The sequence below is a fragment of the Onychomys torridus genome, chromosome 17, assembly GCF_903995425.1.
Source record: "Onychomys torridus chromosome 17, mOncTor1.1, whole genome shotgun sequence".
Lineage (NCBI taxonomy): Eukaryota > Metazoa > Chordata > Mammalia > Rodentia > Cricetidae > Onychomys > Onychomys torridus.
In genome coordinates this window covers 11,103,159-11,130,698 of record NC_050459.1, presented here as the reverse complement: position 1 = coordinate 11,130,698, position 27,540 = coordinate 11,103,159, and the positions used below count along the sequence as shown (strand labels likewise).

The 27,540-nt window shown below is 43.6% G+C and overlaps 1 protein-coding gene across 2 annotated transcripts in view; it reads left to right on the top strand.

Moving 5' to 3' along the window:
- Window positions 1-27,540, top strand: part of Erich1 (glutamate rich 1) — a 66,748-nt gene that overhangs the window by 21,905 nt on the left and 17,303 nt on the right. For both annotated transcript variants that reach the window (XM_036209211.1, XM_036209212.1), the window contains exon 3: window positions 7,061-7,195. In XM_036209211.1, the coding sequence (XP_036065104.1) occupies window positions 7,061-7,195 (135 nt within the window). The remainder of the gene's footprint in view (window positions 1-7,060; window positions 7,196-27,540) is intronic.

Sequence of the window (27,540 nt, the reverse complement as noted above, 5' to 3'; positions counted from 1 at the left end):
GGAGAAAAATGCATTCCAACCATGTGAGCACATTCAAATTTTAAATATTCTATTGAGTTTTAATAGTGGCTGTTTAATTGATGGAACTGTGGCACATGTTTGCTCTTTTCCTTGACTAATAGCCGCGCTTGCTGTAACATTTTGAATTCTCATTGTCACTGTTGTTTTTAAGGTACAATAGCCTGGTCCTCAGCCACTAGGGAAATTCAAAAGAAGGTGGTGCTGGGGGAGAGAGGCATGATATTGCATGTTTTATCCCATGCAAAGGTATATTTAATTGCACACATGTGTGTAATGTGTGATATGAAGGTAAAAGAGGGCTTCCCGGGAGGAAGGGCAATGGCAAGGGAGGAAGTATGGGGGAGACTGGAAGTGTCTTGAGGGCGGTGTACAGTGATCTATATGTGTGCAAGTAGGGATGCTAGCTGAAACTGCTTTAAGAACTTAAAAATATAGGGGTTGGGGATTTAGCTCAGTGGTAGAGCGCTTGCCTAGCAAGTGCAAGGCCCTGGGTTCGGTCCTCAGCTCTGAAAAAAAAAATAATAATTTAAAAATATATACATGAGGGAAAACCCAAAACTGGTTTTAAATCTTTCTTGAATAATCCCTGATAATCCTGCCTGCCATTAACGTGAATAGGAAGTGCAGAAATTAAACGTAGTATATTCACTAAGAAGAATGTTATAATAAGCTCTTTAAGTCACCAAAGTCCTTTGAGTATCACCATTAAGGACAATTCTGTTGGAAAAGTAACCACAGGATATATGTAAGCATTTCATTCTCCTATAGACACATGCGTGAAAACGTATCATATGGGGTTTAGGAATCCCTCTCCCCCCCCCCCCCCCGGAATTGCATTCAGTCACAGTCATGTAAGCGCTAACACCTCACAGAATCTCCAACAGAGTAATGTGTCTATCTTCTGTTGCTAATTGGATCATGTCACCTTGCTCTGAAGGTCAGTGTACACACTCATTTCTGCATCTTCAGAAGTTCGGGTCTGTGTTGTGGAAGTCTTGGCTATCCTGATCCTTATGGCCTTTCCTGGTCCCCCTGAAAAAGGAGGTACTACTTCAGTAGTGTATTCAGTAAATGCCATGTGAATTTGTCTGGGGGAGTGCAAGCCCCAGAGGACAAAGGGATACCAAGTGTGAGCTTGCAGCAGCCATGGAAGGAGACAGAGTCTGTTGTCACCCCCCTCCCCATGTCTTCCTGTACTCTGCTGTCGTTGCCAGTGTCCTCCTGAGGGCACTATTAACACTTTGTATTGTTTGCAGTGAGTTAAATTGGTTCTTGGTCCAATCTCCAGCACAGGGATGCTGTCCTTGGTGCTGACTCCAGCCTAAGGGAGCTGTCGCGATCCGGGGTGCTGTCCTTGGTGCTGACTCCAGCCGAAGGGAGCTGTCGCGATCCGGGGTGCTGTCCCTGGTCCTGGCCTATGTCTACAGTGCTCTCTTTGCTGCTGAGCCACTGGAATGCAAGTGATCCAGTTCCCCAACAGCCTTTTCAGGGAGACACTTACTCCAAGAACGGAAAAATTGGGACTCAGACTACATGTCTAGTCATGATGAGTCCTATCCTAACCTCGCTGTGATGTTAGTGCTTAAAATCATGTTGGGCCCAGCAAATTCTTTTTCCTGCCTAAAATGGTGCTATATTTCTTGGATCTATAAATTCTGAGCAGTTTTGGTAGAGCTGTAGAGCTCCATGGATCAGAGAGTCTGGAATCCATCACTGTGATACAGAAGCAACTCTAGGAATTACCAATCAGGCAACACTTTCTCTTATAAACATATTTATGATGATTGTAAATTACAGAATAGCAAAACAGACACGTTCTGCCAAGATTAAGCTCACACTTGACTGGGGGACATGATCAAACCTGTGAATAAGTAATAGAAAATATGAAAAAATGCAATAAAACTGTGCCCAGAGTATGATTGGCTACAAATATTTCCATAGTTTCTGCAAAGAGGAAATTGAAGAGATAGCATAATGCAGGAGGTGGCCACAGAGGTGCATTTGAAATATAGTACCCACTGAGGTCCAGGAGCAGACTCCAGTGAAGGGACATTGTGAGGACGGTCTCAGCTGAAGAACCAGCCAGCGTGCAGACATTATGGTTATGAAGAACATGGTGTACGGCATAAAGAAGGAAGAGCAGTGTAGACAGACGAGACGAGAGTGTGAGACAGACAGACAGACAGACCCTCACCTAGTGAAGTTCATGCCACTGTAGCCTTTCTTTTGTTCAGGGGGGCTAAGTACTGACTCCAGCCTTTGTCTCCATTCAGATGCTTAAGTTGAAACTTCATTAGTTTAAATTAAAATGTCTGTCTCCTGTCATGCTGGCAGTGTGTCCAGCACTCTCGATCCACCTGGGATGACTGAGGCAATGGACACTCGGCTATAGGGACACTTGGAGATCAGAGCAGCATGTTCTAATCCACAGAGCACAGTGGGCCTGATGAGTCAGTGAGTTGTGATTTTATTTTGTTGAGACCACCTGCATAGCTAAGGAAAAATGAACTGACTAGATTCCAGAAGCATTCCGAATTTAAAACTGAACATGAAAGTATGGAAGGACTCAAGGCAACGTAGGAGAATTCTTTCCCTATAAAGTTATACATGTGGCCCAGGGTCACAAAACTGTTGGTTATACTTTATAAGACTCAGAAGTATACATGCCAACTTGCCACGTGTGAAGTCAGAGAACAAACAGTGAACTAAGAAGACAGTGGCAGCTGATAGCATGGACAAAGAATTCATTCATTATTTAATATATAAAAAGGCTCATGTGTTAGTGAAAAAAATAAAGGGCCAATACCTCAGAGAAAAGTGGACAAAACAGGGTTATTGGCACTTCACAAAACAAATAGGCAACTCCCTCAACACCAAAGAAAGAGAGTGCTTGGCTTCTACTGAGGAGAGAAACACAAATTAAAAGTGACTCGTAATCCCCCTTTCATCTGCCCCGTTGTCATGGAGTCGTAAATCCATGTACTTTGTCAGGCTTCCAAGCTTGGCTGTCATGACTGAAGGCAGACAGAAAATATGGTCAACTCCAGATACACCCACCTGGGCCCAGAAGTTGTCCGCCTAGCCAGGCCTCCTGTGAACTAACTCCTGTGTACTAAGATTGGCACGCTCTACGTTACCAGCTGTGGCATTGCTAGAATAAAGAGAGATTAGAAGTCTAAATCTTCACATTGAGGGGGCTATTTCAAACCTTTTTTTACATTTTTTCATGTTTTCATGGGCAGAGGGTGTACGTTCAGGCACCATAGTGTACTTTTAGAGGTCAGAGGACAACATGCAAAGTGTGTACCACAGTGTACTTGTAGAGGTCAGAGGACAACGTACAGAAGCCAGTTCTGCCCACTGCATGTGTTCTGGGATTGAACTCAGGCTCAGGTTCGGCAAAAACACTTTTACCTGCTAATAAGCCTTCTCACCAGCCCTGGAGCAGGAATGGGGGTGGAAGGTTGATTAAATGATTTGTGGCACACTGTTCCCTGGGAGGTTGCATTCTCTTCAAAAGGCATGCAAGCCCCTAGGTGGTCTACTAGAACAACAGCCAGGATGTGTTAATCAGGTGGAAAGCAAGAGACAAAGTTTCCCATCAGATCCACTGCAGAGGCTAAGACAGGAGTTTGCATGCTCACCACTAGCCTTGCAGAAACCCACAGCATATGGCAACATTTGTTGCTTTCCAGGAAAGGACCCAAGAGGTCAGAGCAGGAGGGGACTTACCAGGCTCACATGTATCCCCCTGAACTGTGCCATGGTGTCCCCTACCATGTAAATGTAGAATGACATCTTGTAGAAGGGAACGTGTGAAGATATTTTCAGACCAGCATCACTTAGGCATTTTTCCAATCACATGCCCATCAAAAGAACATCCTGTATGCTTCAGCAAAAACAATATTCAGCCTACATCGGGAGGCAGAGATGATGGAGAATAGCAGTGAATATAGAAATTGGTTTAAGAATTTTAGTGATGTGATCCAGTGTTGACTATAATAAAGAGATATAATAATCTCCATATGTTTCACAAGGTGTATAAGCCACTGTAGCTGCAACAGCAAATCTCATGGAGAAAAGAGGAGGGCCACTAGAGCACTAACTGAATGGAGGTGACCATGGCTAGGGGCAGATTGGACGATACAGCAATGTGACCAAAGGCATTTTGGTCGCTGTTCCTGTGGTTGGTAAATGGCTGCAGAACTCCTTGGTTTATTTTCATGTTGAGGCAGAAGTAAGGGCCACGAGAGAGAGAGGAGAGCAGCAGCAGTGTTTGTAGGCAACACCAAGGACAACAGGATGCCTGGCCTCACGCTTGGTCTGGGTCCAGGTGGCTTTGGGGAGTTTCTGATTAGACATTAGCTGCTGAGGAGTCACTCAGAAGAGGTGAGGGCTCCCTAGTCACCAGTACTGTGGTTTTCTGGGTGCCAAGACAAGAGGGGATTCAAAGGAGCCATGGTCTGTGGGCATAGACAGGGGAACAGTTCTACTACTCCACAGCTGGGAAGAAAAGGAAAAGTGGGCGTGGCTCCAAGTGAGGACACGTCCTGGCAGTGTCCCACAAGTAAATAGAGCTGCTCAGTGCACTCCTTCTGCTTAGGGCTTTCCAACCTCGCCAGCCTCCCTTGTGTGTTATTAGAGATGCGGGAGCTGAGGGCTTTCATTAGCAGAGAGTAGGTGGCCACTTGCCTTCCTGTGTCTTCACCCCTCTTTGGGGAGACCAACAATTCAGGGAGCTGCACTCATAGAAGCAGCATGCGCTGCACCTCATGAAGATGATGGGGTGCAGAAGGAAGTGTGCACTGGCCATGCCGTAAGGTGTAACCCATCTTGCTTGCTTCCTTCCGCCCCAGCAGAAGGGCTGACACCTACCGTTAGAGTGAGAAAATGTGTAGAAATTTGAAACCAAACACTGTTATAGGTGAGCTGAGCAAACGGAGGCCTGGGTCATAGCTTCCCACCTTTCCTGGACATCCCTGGCTATGGCGGTGTTATCACTTGTGGCTTAAAACCATCTGTAGAGTTAGCATGTGGTTTCCAACCAGAGGAGGACTGTCTCCTGGCACATTCCACTTCCAAATCTGGTCTTCGATGTGTCGTTATATTTCATTGTGTGACTCATCTCATGCTTCACTTCCATAATACTTCCTATATCCAGTCCAATGATTTAAGTGAACAATGACATTTCTAAGTTCTGTTTAACTTTCTTATTAAGAAAGATTTAGTGGTTAAAAGCTTCCAAAAATACCCTGTGAAAAATGATCAAATGTTGATGTTCCACGATAGGATTAGTATACATAAAAGCATATCTCCATCTGCCCTTGATTCTAGCAGGGAATGGCGTAGTAATTAATCAACTGTGTGAATCAAATTAACAGAAGAACCAGAATCCTGGCAACATTCTGAATACTTAGCCTCCAGAGAGTAGAATATATTGATGGCAGAGGAATTTGAAAAGGTTTCATGTTTTTTTGTATTTAAATGTCTTAAAAGCACATCTTCACTATGTTATTTTGTTCTGTCTTGATCTTTGTTAGTTTAAAATAAAATGTTAGTTATTCTGTGAAAAACTAGTGGGAATGTCCATTTGTGTTTGACATGTATATGAGAGTCACTTTAACATATTATAAATGAAAAGACAAAGCTTAAGAGGATTGAAAGGAAATATTGAAGAGTGTGGGAGAGAAGATCCCTTATCTGGTTTGTAAATATGAAAACACAGCGAAAGGTTCAGACTTTTCAAATCAGCAATTCCATTTCCAAGAATTTGTCAGAAGAAACGAAATGGCCAAGCCCACAAAGGGATGCAGAGCAGGGTGGAATTGTCATTCAGGTGTCTGATGCAGGTTCATCACCTGATGGTACTGTTGGGGACCCTGTAGAAGCTTTGAGGGGTTGGGCTAGCTGGAGAAGTAATCTCTGGGGGACAGGCCTTGAAGTCTGCAGCCTTGTTTCTCTCTGTGTCCTGCTTTTGTTCTTGCTCCGTGGAGATGTGTAAGGTGGCCTTGTTTTCCTGCTTCCATGGCCATGAGCTACTTCTCCTTTCCAGCCGTCACAGACTAACCCCTTTAACTGTGAGCCAAAATAAACACTTCTTTGCTTCAGATACTCGGCAGGTACTTGATTACAGACGTAAAGCAAGTGACCGATGCAGGTGGCCATAACTGCTGTTCATGACAGTGACTGTTCAAGGCCACCTCCCACACACAGAATTTCAGGACAGTGATCAAAAGATCACTTATAATTTGTCCATAGTGTAGAATATTTTGTACTATTAAAAGAGTATGCTGGCTAAAATGCTATATGCTGTGCTGTATTATTTTATGATATTATACTCAATTTTAAATGCTCATGTAATACATATAATCCATGTGAATTGTGTATTGTATGATGTCAGAAGGATATTATATGTATAATGGATCTTTTAATCACTGTCCTGAATTCTGCATGTCTGTGTATCTGCAGGTACTTGTGATGTAGAATGTCTGTGTACACACGTTGATCTGAGAGGGTGTCCACGTTTGTGTTTATACATGGTTATGTCTTTGCATGCATGTGTGTGTCTGTAGATTTGTGGGTGTGTGTTTTAGAATGTATCCACATTCTCTGCACATGTTACAGAGAAAATGTGGAGACGAAATTCAGGGGGAACGAGGTACAAAAATGTTAGAAGGTTCATGTTATGATAATGAATATGTTGTTTGTACTGTTTATACTTTTCATATTCCTGAGTTATATTTCATATCATCTTACAAAAACTCACAAGTTTACATTTTCACTAACTGAATGTGAATTTAAGTAATTGTAGATGGCTCACTTGTCACAACTGGTCATATAGCTAACTTGCTTTACTGACAAAAGACTTGGCTTTTTAAATGTAGTGTTTATGACAGTGATTTGGTTTTTATCGAGTTACTTGATTTCTTGTCTTCACTGAATTTTATTGGAGAAACAACACTAATGCGATCAGGCCGAATAACTGTCCACTTGTACCACATAGTATTCACTGGTTCACACCACGCCCCTTTCTCTGCAGACGGCGACACGAAGACCCAGCCTGAACGTCGGCTCTACACCGTGAGTTTGCCTCCTCCAGGGTATATTCCCAGTTTGCCAGAACCCACCAGCTGTGCGAACTCTGAAAATGCTTCTAGTGGTGCTGACACTGAAGGTAAAAGGTCCGGGCGGGGACAACTGACGATTGTCTCCATCCTCATTTCCTAGTATTACGCCGTTTTTCAGTCTTGTGAATTAGCTTTCCAACTTATAATTTGATGGCATAGCATTGTGTAGCCAACGATATAGTGGGTTAAAACAACTGAACCAAGCTCATAAACCTTAGACCGACAGCTGCGGAACCTGCATGGGACTGGACTAGACCCTCTGCATTCAGGAGACAGTTGTGTAGCTGGGTCTGTTTCAGGGGCCCCTGGCAGTGTGATCAGGATCTATCCCTGGTGCATGAACCAGCTTTCTGGATCCCATTACCTATGCTCAGACACCTTGCTCACCCTTGAGGCAGAGGGGAGGGACTGGGTCCTGCCTCAACTAAATGTACCAGGTTTTCCTGTTCCCCTATGAGAGAACTTACCCTTTTGGCGGAGGGGATGAGGGGTGAGTGGGTGGGAGTGTTAGGTGGGGGTGGGGGGAGTGGGAGGAGGGATAAGAAGGGGATCAGTGGTTGATAAGTAAAATGAATAAAAAAAATTTAAATAAAAAATTTTTAAAATAATAAAAAATAGAAGTCTGGCGGGGCGGTGGTGGCTCACGCCTTTAATCCCAGCATTTGGGAGGCAGAGCCAGGTGGATCTCTGTGAGTTTGAGGCCAGCCTGATCTATAAAGCGAGTTCCAGGACAGCCTCCAAAGCTACAGAGAAACCCAGTCTCAAAAAAACAAAACAAAAACAAACAAAACAAAACCTGTTTCAAAAAACCAAAAACTAAAAATTTTTTTAAAAAGTCTGAACTCACCAAAAATAAAAAAGGTTACAAACTTGTAATAACAGAAGAGAACTTGGGACAGAGAGTTAAAGCTTGGCAAGTTTATGAGCATATTCGGTAATGCATGGGCAATCTGGAATTAAATACATCACAATGCTAATACTTGGTTTAGTAGAATTTTTGCCATGCTTTTCTAAGCTTTTCAAATTTTCTAAAAATTATAAAGTGAAGGAATTGGCATGTTCTGTATCTCTTTTGGGAAAAGAATAGCCTATTATAATTGTGTTTATTGTTGAATGTCTTATTGAAACAGAGTATTTCAGTACTATGCAGTTCATTATTGATGTAGAAGTACTGGTGTTTCCAAATGTTATGTTTTTAATCTTAACATCGAAATGGTTAATGTTCCCTTTGAATATTCAGTTTGAAAACTTTTAAAAGAGGAACTTATGATCTTTGAATAAAGACTCCCCACACCCCACTGGGATGAGTCCTATCAAGTATAAAGAAAGTCTGTGCTCTAATCTTAGTTAATTTGATTATCAAGAAATTGTGTTTTCCTAACACATTTATCTCTCTGGTTTCCTAATTAAAAAATCAGAAACTATAAAAACAGAGTTAGAATAACTTAGAAATAATGTGGTCATTTCCTAATGGAAATGTTGGAAATATTAATTATCAGAACGTGTGTTGGGCTCATTCATGTGCTGTTAGTGCAGTTGTCTCTCATTTATACACCCCTGTGTACAGTGCATTCACTCACATGCCTCCATGCAATTTTATTCTATGTGGTTGATCCAGGGGCTGTTGTTGACCATTGACTCCTGTGCTTTTATACCCCGGTGACAGGCACTCAGACACCATCACATGGAGTTGGCTCTCAGTGTGCTGCTGTGTAGCTGGCTGTCACCATGTCACTATACACATTCAGTTCTCATTCACATATCATCGTATAGCGTTAGCTCTCACTAACTCCCTGATGCATTTCACTCTTACGCGGCTCTGTATTGGCTGTCATTTTTGTGATGTGTGTACAGTTTTTTCTCATGTATTTTTATACACATTTGGCCCTCACGTGCTGTTGTTATGTAATCAACGTTCATTCATGTACTGCTGAATGTAGTTGCTGTTGCACATAGTTGTTTACTCTCATGTATTCAGTTGGCTCCATTGATGATATTCTCAAGGGCAGCCTAATGCCAGGAACTGTGTTAATCAAGCACGCCTCCCTTTGCTGTGACCATGCAGTCCATCCTTCTAGGATGAGGGTTGAGACTATGCTTGGGTGAAACACGTTGATGCCAAATTGGCAAGTAAGTCTTGTCACAAAGGTTTTTCTGTGTGGTTGGTGTCCCTGGGCCTTTAAGTGGTTACCTTCTTCCTCTGGCCTCCAGCTGTTGCCACCTCCTGCAGGCAGGATGCCGGAAACTGGTGTAGCCTGGCGAAAACAAGGTTGAATTGAGTCCTGACATCCAGGCGTTAGGGTCCATTCCATTGAAACTACAGTGGCAGTTAGATGAAGTTGATAGTATTACTGTAGCTTGATTAGCTATGACAAGTGAGATTTTTAGTTGTTAGTCAAAGTATTTCTGCTATTCATTTTCTTCTCTGTGTCCTGTCTCCTGTAAGGTACATAGAGTCACCTTTGTTGTAGATGGGAAGTATGGGTGAAGGTCACACCTGCCCTGGAGCGAGGGGGCCAGGGACATGGGTGTTAGAGCAGGCCGGGACCCTGAGTCCCAAACAACTTCTTCTTTTGTTGTTTGGTTGTTTGTTTGTTTGTTTGTTTGTTTGTGGGAGAGTCTTGCTTTTCACCCAAGCTAGTGTCAAACTCACAACCTCTCTCCTCAGACTCCCTAGTAGCTGGGATTATAGGGGTGTACTACCATGCCCAGCCCTCTGCCGGTTCTCTGATGGGGCCTCCACTTCCCTAACCCAAATGCTACCTCTGTCCGGACACCTGGTCCTGCCTGCAGAGGATCTTCCAGAGACTAGTCTGCCGCTGCCTGCTTCACACTCAAGTCCCTGCTCGAGGCCCTAATAGTCTGTTCATGAGTCAACACGAATCAAGAACATCACCCCAGTTTCTCAGGGTGCTCTTGTACAATTCATGGATCTAACTCAGCTGGGAAGTTGATATCTCAACTTTGAATGCTTAGAACTTATATCCAAGTGTTTCAATTCTTTGCTTTCAACTTATTTAAGTATGTTTTTCATCAGAAATTCTATAAAATGAGCATTTACAGGTATTTGAAATGATGGGGTTGGAGAAAACATAAGAATCCCCACTGTTTACTCATGTTGACTGTGCCTGTCCTCCATAGTGCACGGATGTTAGGAGCTGTACCACGAATCTTAATAGGTCTTATTAATAAAAACAAACCCAGTGCCAGGTATTGGGGTGAATGCTGGAATATCAGAGAAGCAGAACAAGCCACAGCCACCTCACCTTGCCAATTCCTCAGCTGATCCTGTTTCCTCAGAGTAGAAGCTTCTGAGTCCTCATCCAAATAGATCTCAGCTGAACTATTGCTCAAAAGACTAAAAGCTTAACCAGGCTCTAGTTCCTGGTCCTCACACCTTATATACCTTTCTGCTTCTTGCCATCACTTCCTGGGATTAAAGGCTCTTGTTACCATGCCTGGCTGTTTCCAATGTGGCTTTGAACTCACAGAGATCCAGATCGATCTCTGCCTCTGGAATGCTAGGATTAAAGGTGTGTGTGCCACCATTTTCTGGCCTCTGTATCTAGTGGCTATTCTGTTCTCTGGCCCCAGATAAGTTTATTAGGGTGTACAATATTTTGGGGAACACAATATCACCACAAGGAGTCCTGGCCTGTATTGCACCAGAGTGGGGTGAGATTGAGTAAATCCTGCACCCCACACACTTGGCTTCGGTTAATACGTATGAGCTCCTCATATTCATAAGGAGGGGCTGTGCATTAGGGATGAAGGATAAAGGTCCTAGCTGCAACTTAGTGCAGTGTAGGATTGACAGAGCTGAAGATGAGGTGATGTGGTAGGTACTGTTTGCTGTGGCCCAGCTGAAGACTTCACTCAGTGTCCTGTGGGCACAACGACACAAGAAGTAAGGATTCCAGCATGGATGTGGCCACCAGACTTACCGCCCTTTCCTGGGACTCAGGGCTTCGAGGAGTCTGGAGGAGTCACTTTCCGGTACCTTCATTTTCTGATAGTTAGCTCTCCATCCATCTCACTCTTCTTAGAGTGTTGAAAAGGTTGAGTTTTCTGAGCTATAGCATATCCTTTTTGGAAGTACAGAGTAAGCAGGGTTCCCTATGACTAATGGCTTCATGAAATGCCTTTCTTTTCCTTTCTTTTTCTCATGTTACAGTTTTATTATTCGTCTTAAGTCAACATGTAAAGTAACGGGCTTTGTTATGACATTTTCATACAAAGACTGTTCTCCTTTGTCCCCCACTGCTGTCCTTATGCCCTGACTTGCCTGTTCCCTTCCTCCCTGCCATAACCCCCCTCTGCTCTCATGTCACACGTACTGTCCAGGAATAAATGCCTCTTGAAGTCTGTGTTGGGGATCTGCACTCAGGTCCCAGTGTGATGAAGGCAGTAGGTAGGACCCTTGTCATCCTGACACTTGTCGTGGTTGGGGCTATTCCTATGCCAGCTGCCACAGTGGTTGAGTTGTCTAGAATAATACTGGGGGCCAGCATAGGAGAGGCAGGGCAGAGCGTGTGGACACAGAGCTGGTCCTGAAATATCAGCAGATAGATGTGGGGCCGCTGGGACCTCAACACAAAGGTACCAAGAAGACACCCAGCTAGTGGGTGGGGACAGATAAGCAGGGAGTGAGTTATTTTGGACGAAATTTTCAAGCACCACATAACACTACATGCTTCCCCGAGAATCCAGTGATGGCAGACCCAGATTTGTGGTGGTCATTCCTCAGGGAGAGAATGAGGAACTTAACAAGTGGCAGATAAAATGCAGGAGTGTTTTGAAGGTGCTTCTGCAGTGTGAGCCATCAGATTTGGTAATGCTTTACCAGCATGAGATGATGGGAAGGGTTGGGTGGTATACCAGGATTTCTCAGTTGAGCAGCAGAGAGGTGCCTGCAGCTTATTCGTGTGCTCAGGCAGGTGAGATGCTCTTGAGGCAGAGATGTCCATAGGAGGGCGCTGACCAGAGCTACCTCTTCCTGTCCCAAGAGCATCTTGTCTCTGGATAAGCTCACCTGATATCTGAGAATCTCACAACAGTGACAGCCAGAAGACATGAGACTCTCAGCAGTTAGGGTCGGGTCTGTTGAAAACCTTATAAATCATCCAGAGCCAGAACAACTAACATATTTAAAGAATGAGGTGACTGTGCTTGTATTTCATGTGGGGAAATTGTATCTGTTGTGGTGAGTTGGTCTCCTAGCCTGACCCTATCTTGGCCTCCTTCCTCCAAGATCCTTATGGTGTTTGTTTGAAAATCTGCTCCTGCCAGGTGATGGTGGTGCATGCCTTTAATCCCAGCACTTGGGAGGCAGAGCAAGGCGGATCTCTGTGAGTTTGAGGCCAGCCTGGGCTACCAAGTGAGTTCCAAGAAAGGCACAAAGCTACACAGTGAAACTCTGTCGCGCGGGGGGGGGGGGGGGGGGGGGGGGGGGGGGCACGACACCTGCTCCTTCCCCTCCCATTTTAGAGGGTCAGTCATGTGGCATTTGTTCCCACCGCATGTCAGCCTTGAGCTGCTCACACTTGGTATAGCACTCAGCATGACACCATGACTTCTATCTTGATGTCTGCTCATCAACCCGAATGGGCATGTACTTGAGTACATGCCCACACTCGAGTATCCGAGGAGCCAGGTAAGCATGATCACATCCAAAGCTTATCGAGCTGCCTCACAAGACAGAATACAGCTCTCCATTTATACTGTCACTGCAGGCCAAATCACAGTTTTCTTGAAGACAGACCAATACTGGTAAAAATGTATTTTGTTTCAAAGTTGAAATATCTCTTCCTGTCTCTTTTGTAGATTTCTTGTGTTCTCTGGCGCTGATTTAAACTGTGTAGATCTATGTTGTCTAACTACTCCTCCCAGTAAGAAAATGTCAACCTTGTGTCACATTAGCGTGTTTGAGAAATCCACCTTTCACTATTGAATACTGATGGCTCAGTTTCTGACTCTCATGCCCTACATTTGCTAAATGCTTAAGTAGCTGAACCAAGGATGCAGCTTTGCAACAGACAGCAACAAGCCTTGATGTCTTGCCCCGTCTCCTTAGAAACAGCATTGTAACTATGCTCTCAAATTTCAGCCCCAGCTCTACAGTGAACCCCCAGGCATCCAGGGAGCCTGCTGACTTGCAAGTGCATTACAGGAAATACCATCGGTTGATGTCTGGTGTGTGTTCAGCTGGCTGCTAACACACCTGTCCTGAGCACCACAACTCTTCACTTCCGTCTTCCTTTTCCTTCTCTGCTCTCAGGTGTCCACATCTCATTAGCAAGGAAGTGTCGCTTGAAACAAAGTAAAGTGACAGTTCCTTGAGAGGGTGGCAAGCTCCAGTGGCTCTGGGCAAGCCTCCTGACCCACTATCGTGGCTGTGGCTTCTGTGTGGCCTAAGGAGGACACAGGCCCTGCCTGGTGGTGGGACCAGACCAAGTCCCAGAGCATCAGCATCTCCGTAGAAAGTCTGCATTTGCAGAGTAGAGAAGTGGAAACCTCAGTTGTGTAAGCTAAGTAGCAGGCCAGTCTTTGGAAGAAGCGCCTTTTCCATCTGCTCTAATATTTGGTATTTTTTCCTAAATTAAAAAAAAAAAATGTCTTGGCTATAAGCAGTGCCAGTCAAAAGAAAGTCAAACATTATAGAAGATATATAAGATGGAAAACATCATCTCAGAGCACAGCATTAGGCAGGTGTAGTAAATATCTATTAAGAGCTCTGCCTGTACATATCACTGTTTATAAATACACACAGGTTTCATACAAACTGTACTCTTAATTATTACGGAGGGTTTTTTTTTTACTTTTCGGTGTATATAACTATCATTTTACAAGAAGAATAAAGCCTACTTAATGAGCAACTTCTTTTATAACCAGTCTCCCTTTTCTCTTTGAACAGAAGTTTATATAGTGCCACACTAGCATCTTTGTACATGAACACTATTACATATTCACGTATATCCCATTGCACTAAACCTGTTGGGTCAGCTCCTAAAGATAAAGATTCTTGGGAATTAAAAGTTCCATGTTGCCTTAGTTAGGGTTTCTATTGCTGTGATGAAACACCATAACTGAAGCAACTTGGGGAGGAAAGGGTTCATTCAGCTCACACTTCCAGGTAACAGTTCATCACTGAGGGAATTCAGGACAGGAACTCAAACAGGGCAGGAACCTGGAGGCTGCAGCTGACGCAGAGGTCATGGAGGGGTGCTGATTACTGTCTTGCTCAACATGACTTACTCAGCCTGCTTTTTTATAGAACCTAGGACCACCAGCCCAGGGATGGCTGGGTCCCCCCCACCCCGTCAATTGCTAATTAAGAAAATGCCTTATAGCCAATCTTATGGAGGCATATCTATCTATCTACCTATTGTAGGTAGAGTTTTTCTCTCCGGGTCCCGCCAAGCCCAGCAGTCCCGTAGCCCACTTACAAAATAAACATACAGACGCTTGTATTATTTAAACTGCTTGGCCATTAGCTCAGGCCTACCACTGTCTAGCTCTTACTCTTCTACTCAGCCCATTTCTGTTAGTCTATATGTCGCACGTGTTCCATGGCTTTGCCTGCTGTGTTTACATGATGCTCCCTGGACTGCAGGCTGGCGTCTCCTCCATGCCTTCATGTTCTCTCAATTCTCCTGTCTGCTAGTCCCGCCTATACCTCCTGCCTGGCTACTGGCCAATTAGTGTTTTATTTACCAATCAATCATCTACAGCAACCTATCTATCTATCTATCTATCTATCTATCTATCTATCTGTCTGTCTGTCTGTCTATTCCTCTCTCATTCAGTGTATCCCAACTGCAGCCTCCCAGTCTCCCTCTTCCCCAGATCCACTCTTCCTCCGTTTCCATTCAGAAAAGAGCAGGACTCCCAGGGATATCAACCAAACATGGCATAACAAGATGCAGTAAGTCTAGGCACAAACTCTCATATCAGGGCTGGACAAGACAACCCAATAGGAAGAAAAGGGTCCCACAAGCAGGCAAGAGTCAGAGACACCCCAGCTTTCACTGTTAGGAGTCCAACAAAATCCCCAAGCTAAACAACCACAGCATGTATGCAGAAGGCCTGGTGCAGACCCATGCTGGCTCCATGGTTACCACTTCAGTCTTTGTGAGCCCTGCTTAGTTGATCCTGTGAGCCATGTTGAGGCTCCCTCCTTTCAGATGACTCCAGCTTGTGTCAAGTTGACATCAAACCAGCCAGGACACAGGTTTTAAAACCACTAGCAGAGTCTTTTATTTTATTGTTACATGATTTTTGTATTTTTGTGTGTATATGTGTGTGTACATGTGTATGCACGTACCCATACATCTGTGTAGGTGAGTGTTTGCCATGGCGTGTGTGTAGAAGTTGGAAGACAGCCTGCAGGAGTTGGTTCTCTCCTTCCACCATGTGGTTGCAAAGATGGAACGGAAGTCATCAGGCCAGATGGCCAGGGTGCCTACTGAGCTGTCTTCAGTGAACTCAGCAGAGACTGTCAGACAGTTGCCCCAGTTCCCATTCTTACAGTTGGCCCAAGAGTTTTCAACCTAAGTTTTAGCCAGTTGTTTGGGTCACATACCTCTTACATCTTCATGTCAGGAAATTATCCATTAGGGAACCTTTGTTTCCTAAGCTTGTAACTATAACTTACATATTTGAGTATGAAGAAACTTAAAGTATATTCTTGACACAAGACCCTAAAGTTGAAAAAGGAATAAGGCAGGGAATGTTTTGCACATTACATGGTTTATAAACTAATGAGAAAAAGTGAAAAAGTGTGCTCTCTGGTAGACTGACATACACTGAGCAGCTGTGCCTGAAGAAACAAAGTATGAACAATTTTTATATTAAATGTATAAGCTATCCTTTTATGGTACCTCATTTTTACATATTTCACATGAAACATTTGAATGTTTCCATATAAAATAATAAATCATTTCTTTAAAAAATAAATAACCTTACTTCTCTTAATCCAGTGCCTTCTCTTAGACTATCTATTCATGTTCTTTGGAGTATTTAGAAAACATCTGTATAACCATTAGTTCTTCAGTTCCTACATCTTATTCTTGGCTCTCTTCATTCTTGTCTGTCATAACCCAGGTTCCTCCCCTAATGAGCTCCAAGTGTTTGGGACAGGGACGTGTACACGTGAACATGGCCAGCTTTGCATTCCCTGAGGTGTCCCAGCCCATGCCTACAGGAGCCATGTCTTACGTCAGCATTCAGTGAACTGAACTGAATAATTATTTATACAAACAACCTGTTGGGCAGGTATCAGTATTTCCCTCGGTTCAGAATCCCAAGGGCATATGACTGCATGGCGTGCTCTTTGCATTCAGACGCAGGTTCCTGTGGTTGTTGTTCCAGAAGCAGTCACCAGGTGAAGTAGGTTGTTCACAGCCTGCCTGGAAGTGTGGATGGTGTGCATTCCCTGTGTGTGTTCTGAGGGTTAGACACCCGTCTTTAAATATGTTTAGACAGAATCAAGCCTTCGTTTCAAGACAGACAGGTTTAAAATCTCACTGGTTGTGCTTTGGCCTTTTTCTCACTTCTCGTCTTTGCTGAGGAGAGCCTGAGCCAGGGTCGATAGAAAGGTCAGTTTGCCCAGGTACAGGCAGGCCCAGCAAAGCTCTGGCTTGGCCAGGAGTCACGTTCCCAGGTTATAACAGTTCATTCTTACTGTGTGTGGACACAAGGCAGAACATGTAACTCTGTTAACACCTGGCTTCTCCCTCAAATGAGGTGAGATGGCTGTGAGTGGGGCTACCGATGGAGACACCCCAATGAAGTCATGTGGTCTGAATGAGAATGGCCCCCATAGGTTCATGTTTTAATACTTGGTCCCCAGTTGGTGGAACTGTTTGGGAAGGATGAGGAGGCATGGCCTTGTTAGAGAACGCATTTCGCTTTAAGGTTTTAAGAGACATGCACCATTCCCAGCTTTCCTCTCACTACCTGCCATGGTGTAGGTGAGGAAATGAAAGGCAACTTTGGAGAGATGGTTCTCTCCTTCTATATGGGTTCTAGGGCTCCAATTCAGGTGGTCAGGCCTGAGGACAAGCACCTTTACCCACTGGGCCATCCTGCCAGCACTGTGCATTATTCCTCTAAATCATCCGTGAAATATGGGAGGAAAGATACCATGTAAGTGTATATGGTTGTGATCAGCCATAGACACAGCAGAAGCAGGGCCATGGTATGAGGGTTGCTGAATATTCTGAAGTGCTGTGAAAGAGGGGGGAACCTCCGTGGTCTCCATGTGCCCTGCCAGCTCTTACTTTTGGGGTAGTCACTGCTTAGCAAGGAACACTGCTGTGCAGTAAACACTGACTGAATCAGCTAGCAGCTGGCCTTGAGCTTACCCAGCCGGCCGCAAAGGGCCTTACAGTCCACTTCCACCAGGGGGCTCTCTTGCCCTCCTTTGACCAGGGCTCCTGGGACTTAACTCCTCCTGACAAGAGGGAGCTCTAAGTTGGTCTCCAAGGCAGAAATCATGGGGTCTGAACCATAAAAGAATGTTTTTTACAAGATATCTGTTTCGAAGCTTTCCACACAAATGGCCTCCTTGGTTCTATGGTTGTCATGCCGGTATCCACCGAACTATTCCACCACGGAATCTCGAGGCGCACTGTGCTCTCCTGGATTGTAGAAGCCACTGGCTGTGTGATATGGAATAACTAACTGACAGCTCAAGGGTTCCAATTTTCAATTCACCCTAACCTCTCTGATTGCGGGCATTGGACGGCCTGAGCAAGAGAGACCCTCTCTGGTGACAGATACAAGGAGCAGCGCTGGTGTCCTGCAGGTCTGTATGGACCAAGGTCACTACTTTGGGCTCCAGAAGTCTTTGGCTCATGTTTATGGGGATAAACAAGTCCAGCCTATATTTGGCTTTCAGAATACAAGGAATTCTTCTGTGTGCTCTTTATTTCTGCCTCATCTAAAAGTCCAGATTGTTTGAGAGCCTCCCATGCAGATGTTGGAAATGCAAAAACACCTATGAGAGGACCCTTTCCAGTAGAGAGCTCATAGTTAGTAAGAAGGAAAAACAACACATCTTATCGGTAATATAGACCATGTGTTGTGGCAACACAAACAGAAAGTGTGGTCGACTTTGGGGAGTTCAGGCAGGTGTTATGAAGGACTCGAATGTTAAGCTCAGGCTGTATAGGTAAGAAATTGGCAGGTGAACAAGAGGAATGGTTTGACTGTAGACAGAAAGCAAGTAATTGTGAGTGATACCTTGTCTGGGGTGAAAACGACCCTGAAGGGTCGAGCGTGGCATGTCTCCAAGCCTACAAACTATCATCCTTTGCCAAGAGTTCATGGTACATATGACCCAGTACAAGACTATTTACAAAAATAAAAGAATCTTTAAACTATTTTTTAAAATAATGATCATGTGTAAGGCATGAGTTTTGCTTGACAATGTAATATTTAACACCAAAGGAGAAAATAAATGGATCTTGATGTAGGATACATGCCATATATAAACATAAAATACTGTGTACAGAAGAACCATTAAACCATGTGTCTAAACTAATGAGGAACTCTTCAGACTAAATAGCACCAAAATGTTAAACTTAGGAAACAAATATTAAAGGTTTCTCTCTAGAGAAATAATTTCTAAGCACCTGGCAGGAAGACAGTACTTTGTGAGAAGGTGGGACACAGGCGTGAGTCTGGACCAGTTGGGTTTCCCTGCAGTAGTGAGTGTCAGAACTCCACACGAAGAAGATGAGGATCAGGAACAAGCGCAGAGTATTGAAGGGCCTTGAGGATTAGCTGTTATTTCTGATTAATTAATTTCTAATTAATTAGTTGGTTTTGTTTACTCCCAGAAAGAGGGAGGAAATGCAGTTTGGCAGTTTAGTAGTTAATACCAGAAGAACTCAAGTATCCTCTAAGCCTAACAACTGATTAGCAGCTAAAGGTGGTAGAAGAGCCAGTCACATCCTCCTAGAAAAATAAGTATAGTGGAAGAATCTTGAAGTTGTTCTCCAGAGTTGAGAAAAGGTACCTGAGCAGTTGTAGTGTGTCCTGAGGTGTCAATGTCACCTCCACTGTTCTGGGGTATGGGCATTATTACCTCCAGTGCATCGGCAATAGGCAGGGTTAAACTTGGCAGGTGCACAGCGTCATGCTCAAGAGATGTAAGCCATGTAGGAATTGCTCTGGCCTGGGCCTTTCTTGTTTCACTTCTGCTGTTTGTTTTGTTTGTCTATTCCGTATTTTGCCAATGCCCCTTTCTGGGGATAGTTTTACCTCTGCTTAAGTCCCATGTGGTCCAAGACCTTGTGCTGGCAGATGTGGAGTTGAACATCATTCTAGACTCCCCTGATAATGTCTTTCGAGACAAAAGAGATAATCTGTTTTGTTTTACTTCATTCTTGAACTCAAGAATATACTGTCCTGACTAGTTTTATGTCAACTGGACACAAGCTAGAGTCGTCTGAAAGGAGGGACCCTCAGTTGAGAAAATGCCTCCGTAAGATCAGGCTGTAAGGCATTTTCTTTTTTTGGAGCTGAGGATCGAACCCAGGGCCTTGTGCTTGCAAGGCAAGCGCTCTACCACTAAGCTAAATCCCCAACCCCAGCATTTTCTTAATTAGTGGTTAATGGGGCATGGCCCAACCCATAATGAATGGTGCTATCTCTGGCCTGATGGTCCTGGGTTCTATAAGAAAGCAGGCTAAACAAGCCAGGGAAAGCAAGCCAGTAAGTAGCATCCCTCTGCATCAGCTCCTCCTTCCAGGTTCCTGCCCTGTTCCTTTGATGATGAACAGTGATATGGAAGTGTAAGCCAAATAAACCCACTTCTCCCCAACTTGCTTTTTGGTCATGGTGTTTCATTGCAGCAATGGAAACCCTAACTAAGACAATGTTCTTTAAAGTTGCATTCCTGTCAGAGCATTATTCTAGACTCCCCTGATAATGTCTTTGGAGATAAAAGAGATAACCTGGTTTGTCCTACTTTATTCTTGAACTTGAGATGCACATAGCATACCCAACACCTGGTGCATCTCCATCAGAGCACAGAGCTCACAGGTTACAGTCCCTCATCAAGGGAAGCCAGAGAAGGCACTGAGGACAGCAATCTAGAGCCAGGAACTGAGGCAGAAAGGCTGGAGGAGTACAGTTCACTTGCTCCTAGATTCCTCAGCTGCTTTTTTATACAGCCCAGGCTCACATGCCTAGGGATGATACCACCCACAGTGGACTAGGCCTTTCTGCATCAGTGAGCAATTGAGAAAGTGCCCCATAGCTATGCCCACAAGCCATCTGACAGAGGGAGGTAGTTCTTCAGCTGAGGTTCCTCCTTCCCAGTGGTGTCAACAACAAAGCTAACCAGAACAGTATCTAATTATTGTCAGGCATCAGCATTTAAAATCATAAAAAGGTCAGTGTCTAGACTGTCATTTTAACTCCCGCTCCCTTCTTATATCCCATGTTTTCTTTCAGTGTCGTCCAGAAATAATAGCTGAATTGATTGAATTATATCCCATAACCAAGGCCATTTTAAGCTGTGAGAGTTGAAATGATCAAAAGACTATGGCTGTTTTTAGTACCTGGTTCTACCCCACCCAGCAGTTTATCCAGAATGTGGGTGCCAAACAGCAGCTATGAGAATTGCAGCAAATTTTGATTATTTTTTTTTAATTATAAGGTCTTGAGAGGTATGTCTTGGGGATAGCATCATTTCAAACTTGATGCTTCCGAAATTATAAATAGCCAAGCCTCTCTGGTTCCCTTGTGCACATTTTCTTACAGCTTTTATTTGTCTTATGTGCAGAGGGTCAGATTGTGGCCCTTTGGAGCATTGAGTGGACACGTAGATAAAATCCCCAAAGAAGGCAAGCCAAAAGGCTGCTTAACGCAGCCCACAAGCCCACGTCTCTTAGAGAGCAGAAGAGAAGGGCTGGGAGAGGCAGCGTCAATGGCTTATGTGAAGCTTAGTTGTTATCACCTCCTGACTCTTCTTGCTCTCTGCTGTAACCTTGATGGCTTCTGGAACATGGAGTCTTGGATGCTTTACTTTCCTTCACTCCATCTTGACTCCATTGGCAAAGCTTAGGCGGCTGCAATAAGGAGTCAAGAATGCCCATGGAGACCACTGCAGAAAGCCACAAGTGGTCAAAATGCAGAGGAGAACTGATTGTGGGGTACCTGACCCCAAGTGACACATTTACATTGTGGGGTACCTGACCCCAAGTGACACATTTACAGCACGACCCCCACACCTGAGACTTGGCCATAGAGTAAGGTATGGCTTTGTACTGTGTGCTTTTATGGAAAAGGCTCCAGCGGGCTCCTGTGCAGCCAAGGCACTCAGGTGACCTTCCATGTTCACTGCCCCTGAGCACTTATTATACAGACAACAGGAAGAGCCTGCTCAATAGTACAGATTATCTTGTCCACCTCTGTCCACACTGGAAAGTGTGAATTGTCCAGCCCTATGTGACCTCTGGTGAATGGTGTGAACAATGGTGGCTGGTGACTGATGTGCCTTCTGGGGTTTTGTTTATCGTACAATTGGTGAGAACAGCTATTGCCACGGTGGAAAAACATACACTCTCATCTTGGCAATAAGAGTGGATTGCAAAGAATAACAAAGAACGGGAAATGGCTTGACTTTAGCATTGGTGTGTGCCGATTGCTCCTGTGGATTCAATGCACAGGGTAGACAACTTCCTGATCTCCTGAGATCTCCCTTGCACAAGAGCTCCTCCTCTGTGTGGAGTGTACTAAACCAGCTCTGCCCACCCTGTCCCTGACAGCCAGTCCGCCCAGGAGCTCTGAGAGCCTGCTAGCAAGTGTCTCTACATTAGGTCTTAACTTGTGCTGCTTCAGATGGAGAACTCCTGTGAGTGTTCTCTTGATGGAAAAAGAGAAGTCCAGAAAGCCCCTGCCTGTTTCATAGAGTCCTTGAGATGGTTACCATGGAGCCATCCCTCCATTTTAGCAATCAAATAAAACAATGATTTTTTTCTATTTCCATAATACTTTTATCAAATAGGTTTTGTTTTCTGAACACCAGAGGAATGCTGTATAATTTATAATGAACAGCTATGTGTTTGCCTCATGTTTCTGGAGCCTGGGAACTCTTTTTGTTAAAAAAAAAAAGAAAAAGAAAAAGAAAAAAGAAAAAAAAGAAAAGATGTATTTATTTATTATGTATGCAGTGTTCCATGCATGCCTGTATGCAGGAAGAGGACATCAGATCTCATTATATGTGGTTATGAGCCACTGTGTGGTTGCTAGGAATTGATTTGAGCACCTCTGGAAGAACATCCAATGTTCTTAACCTCTGAGCCATCTGTTGTTTGTTTTGCCCTTTTGGAGGCCCACCACCCAGCTCCCAATAAATTACACAAAGAGGCTTATTCTTAATTATAAATGCCCGACCTTACCTTGGCTTGTTGCTTGCCAGCTTTCCTTAACTTACATTATCCCATCTACCTTTTGCCTCTGAGCTTTTCCCGTTCTGTTACTTCTGTGAATCTTACTCTTACTCTGTGGCTTGCTGCGTAGCTAAGCCCACCTGGGAACTCTTAAGATCAAGAGGCCACAGGTGATGAAGGCATTTGTGTTGTTCTATCCATGGTAGAATGCAGGGCAAGATGGCCAGGAGGGAGAAGAGGCTAGACACATCCTTTTAATAAATAGGAGCCTACTCTATCAATAAAGGCAGAGTCCGCTCATGGCCTGACCTCTTCCCAAAAGTCCTGCCTCTTTATATTGTGCTAAGGGTTGTTTCCAACACAGAAACCTTGGGATACAGTCACATCATTTGGAATATGTTTTAGTTATAAGCCTGTTTCTTTTTTTCTAAGTTTTGCTTTAAAGTTTTACTATAGAAATTCATATTATGAACTTATGGGGTTGGGGATTTATGAATTTATATGGTATAAATTCATGTATATAGTTATTTAAATGATACTATACATAAGAAGGCTATATGTAAGAAATAGAGTATTACAGTAATTTTGGATTTTGCACTAATACACAAGAACTGACCCAGCAGCACCCAGAAGACAAAGTCAGGGGGACTTCAAGTTCAATACCACAGAGCTGTGTAGTATATACACACTGTCTTAAAATGGGCAAAGCAAGGGAGGCTTGTGTAAACATGGTGGGGGTTTGTTTTGAGGAGTTAGAGAACAAACCCAGGACTTTACAAGGCTAGAAAAGCACCCTCCACTGAGCATCACCCCAGCCCTGGCTAACACTGTGAATGCCTATTTACTCTACATTTGGAATGTTCAAAGTCGAGATGTAGTAAATCCAGTAATGATGGTTTTATCCTCCACAAATACTTTTTACTGGCTACATCTAGTGCCCCCTTTGTTTCTAATATTCTACACTTTCTACACCTCTCTCCCTCTCTCCCTCTCTCCCTCTCTCCCTCTCTCCCTCTCTCCCTCTCTCCCTCTCTCCCTCTCTCCCTCTCTCCCTCTCTCCCTCTCTCCCTCTCTCCCTCTCTCCCTCTCTCCCTCTCTCCCTCTCTCCCTCTCTCTCTCTCTCTCTCTCTCTCTCTCTCTCTCTCTCTCTCTCTCACACACACACACACACACACACACACACAGTCTTCAAATGTGGTCTGTATTTAGAAATGATAAAGGCGCATTCAGACACCCTTCTTCAGGATTCTGACATGATTTTCCTCCTACATCTCGTCTAGAACTAGTGCCAGACCCTTGGCCAGGGTCGAGTGGAGTGTGTCTCGCAGCAATGCTGTGAGCTCCAAGGAGAGTAACTCACAAATGCCCCTTCAGTTCCTGGTCAGGGATGGTGCATTAGCTGCTTTTCTTGGCACCATGACCAAATACCTGAAAGACGCAACTTAAAGGAAGATGGATTTGTTTTGGCTTACAGTCCAGAGGGCACAGTCCATCATGTGGAAAAGTGTGGGAACAGGAGGGGTCTGAGGCAAGCTTGCAGTGACAGCTTCTCACATGGCACCAACCAGGGTTCAGAAAGCTCTGGCCAGAAGCCAGATGGGCTGTTGTTGGGGAATATTATTTTAAGGTGTGTTACTTTTCCTTATGTTGCATTTGTTTAACTCTGTGAAGCTGTGTTACTGTGCCTGTCTAAAATACCTGATGTTCTAATAAAGAACTGAATGGCCAATAGCGAGGCAGGAGAAAGGATAGGCAGGACTGGCCCGCAGAAAGAATTAATAGAAGGAGAAATCTGGAAGAGGAGACATCTAGGAGTGAGAAAAAGAGAAGGACATCAGGGATCAGCCACCCAGCTACATAACCAGCAACAGAGTAAGAAAGAAAAGTATACAAAAATAGAGAAAGGTAAAAGCCCAGAGGCAAAAGACAGATGGGTTAATTTAAAGTGAAGAAAAGCTGACAAAAAACAAGCCAAGCCAAGTCTAGGCATTTATAATTAAGGATAAGCCTCTATGTGTAATTTATTTGGGAGCTGGGTGGTGGGGCCCCCAAAAAGGCAAAATCAAACAACAAGCTATAGCTCTTAAAGTCCTGCCCTCAATGACCTTCGTCCACTGCTCATGTCCCTTACACTTAAGTCCCATGACTTCCCAAAACAGTGCCACCGACTATGGGGAAAATGTTTAAACATGAGCCTGTAGGGAGGACATCTGACATTCAAACTGTAAACAGATAGGGTACACAGGTCTGTCACTGTGCAAACCTGTGTACTCATCTGGCAGCGTGGCGGGTCACTCTGGGCTATGTTTGAGACCGCCAAGTCACTATTTGTTCAGTAGGAACTCAGCAACATTAGTCACTGAGGCAAGCATTTAAAGATGAAAATTGAATTCAGTCATGTAATTTATAGAGTGAGGTCTTTTATTTCTGTTTATTTTATCCTCTCTACTCTCTGTTTTTAAACAGTCTCCATGTATTTGATTAATGTTGTTTCTTTCCTGTGTCATCCGCTTGATCGTGCTCAATGCTAAATGAATGTTTTTATCACTTTGTCATTGTAGATAAAGAAATGCAATTTATTAGTCTAGAAATAGAGTCATCTGACGTTCGCCTATGAATTATAGTGGAATCACCATTTGGTACCATGAGCTTCCTGGTCAAACTTCCCATCCTCAGAGCTGAGCATTTCTGAGATGTTATTTTAAAAGAGATGTGTGCAACTTGCTACTGGGGTGAGGGCAGGGTCACTTGAGAATTTAACAGTTTTAATTAGAACTTCCAGAAAAATTCTAAAATTTACTTTTACATTTAAACTGAGAGAAAGCATCAGATAAAAGTTTGCAAATCCTATAAAATAATCCTTCTTTTATGGTAATAAATACTTTCTAATCTAATGATCAAATTTCATATTCTAGTTAGACACACAATTAATTTTGTAGGTTTTTACCTGTAAAATATAAACAAGCAAATAAACCAAATGACTATTTAAAAAAAAAAAAAAAAGCTCAGAAATGATGGCTTACCACAGAAATCCAGATGTGTGGTTGTGCTCAGAGGGTGGACATTGGTGTGCAGACCCAGGGACAATGAGTCTCAGCACAGGAACCATCTGGGCACATGCTCTGCTGGTGTGCGCCCACTCCAGGAGCTCAGTGCATGCCTGTTGTTCTTTTCATGTTTACTTCCATCTGGATGGTGAGATTCTGTCAGGACCTGACAGTTAGGTGATTGAGTTCCTGTACATGTCAAACAGAAGCACGCTAGTTTTAGTTCAAGCTCCAAAAGTATTAGGTGCTCAGAGTACAGGGAATAGTTGAGATCCTTTGGAGGATGAGGAAGAGGTAAGCATGGGCTCCATAGAGACTGGGGTGGGGAGTGAGACTGGGTGCTCTGCATCTCTGCATACATCAAGTAAGGACAGCCTTGTATGCCAGCTGGCCACTGTGAGAGTCAGTCCCCTGCCTCCCCACAGTGACTAGGAGATATGAGCAGTTTCCTCTATCTTGTCTCAGTTGGAGCCATCTTTGGTTGAACCTGAAACTGACTCTCACACACACCTTTTCTACCCCCATTATGAAAATCCAGTGGGAAAGAACCTAACCCCATCCAGAAACTCAGGGTTCAAATGCCCCGCCTATCAAGGCAAACCTACTTTCTCTTCTATCAGTGTATCTAGTTTTATGTGTAGGTCTTGGATTCATTTGTAATTGAGTTTTGTTCAGGGTGATAAAGATGGGTCTATTTGTATTCTTCTACATGCAGACATCCAGTCTGACCAGTACCATTTGTTGAAGATGCTGACTTCTTTCCAGTTTGTATTTCTGTCGTCTTTATCAAAAATCAGGTGATCATATGTATTTGGATTTATGTCTGGCTCTTTGGTTGGATTCCATTGATCAATGTGTCCGTTTGTATGCCAATACCATGCAGTTTTGATATCTGTAGCTCTGTGGTACAACTTGAAACCAGGGATGGTGATACCGCCAGCAGTTCTGTTATTGTTCAGGATTGTTTTAGCTATTTTGTGTTTTCTGTTTGTTTTTCCATAAGAAATTGAGAATTGCCCTTTCAAGGTCTATAAAGAATTGTGTGGGAATTTTAATGGGGATTACACTGAATCTATAGATTGCTTTTGGTAAGATTGCCATTTTTACTCTGTTAATCCTACTGATCCATAAGTATGGGAGAGCTCTCCTTTTTCTGATAGCTTCTCCAATTTCTTTTGTCAAAGACTTGAAGTTTTTATCTTGCTTGGCTAGAGTTACCCCAAGATATTTTATATTGTTTTAGTCTATTGTGAAAGGTGTTGTTTCCCTGATTTCTTTCTCAGTCCATTTGTCATTTGTCTACAGGAGGGCTATTGGGTTTGGGGGGGAGGTTGTTTTGTCGTTGTTGTTAATCTTGTATGCAGCTGCTTTGCTGAAAGTATTTATCAGCTGTAGGAGGTCCTTGGAATTTTTAGGGTCATTATGTATATACTACCATATAATCTGCAAATAATGATACTTTGACTTCTTCCTTTCCAGTTTGTGTCCCCTTGATCTCTTTCAGTTGTCAAATTGCTCTAGTTAGGACTTCAAGTACTGTATTGAATGGGTATGAAGAAAGTGGGCAACCTTGTCTTGTTTCTGATTTTAGTGGTATTGCTTTGAGTGTCTCTCCATTTAATTTGATGTTGGCTATAGGCTTGCTGTGGATTGCCTTTATTATGGTTAGGTATGTCCCTTATATCCCTAATCTCTCAAAGATTTTTATCATGAAGGGGTGTTGGATTTTGTCAGAGACCTTTTCTGCATCTAATGAGATGATCATGTATTTTGTTTGTTGTTTTGTTTTGCTTTTGGTTGGTTTATATGATGGATTACATTTCTTGATTTTTATACATTGAACCAATCCCTGCATCTCTGGGATGAAGCCGTCTTGATCATGGTGGAGTATCTTTTTGATGTGTTCTTAGATTCTGTTTGCAAGTGTTTTATTGAGTATTT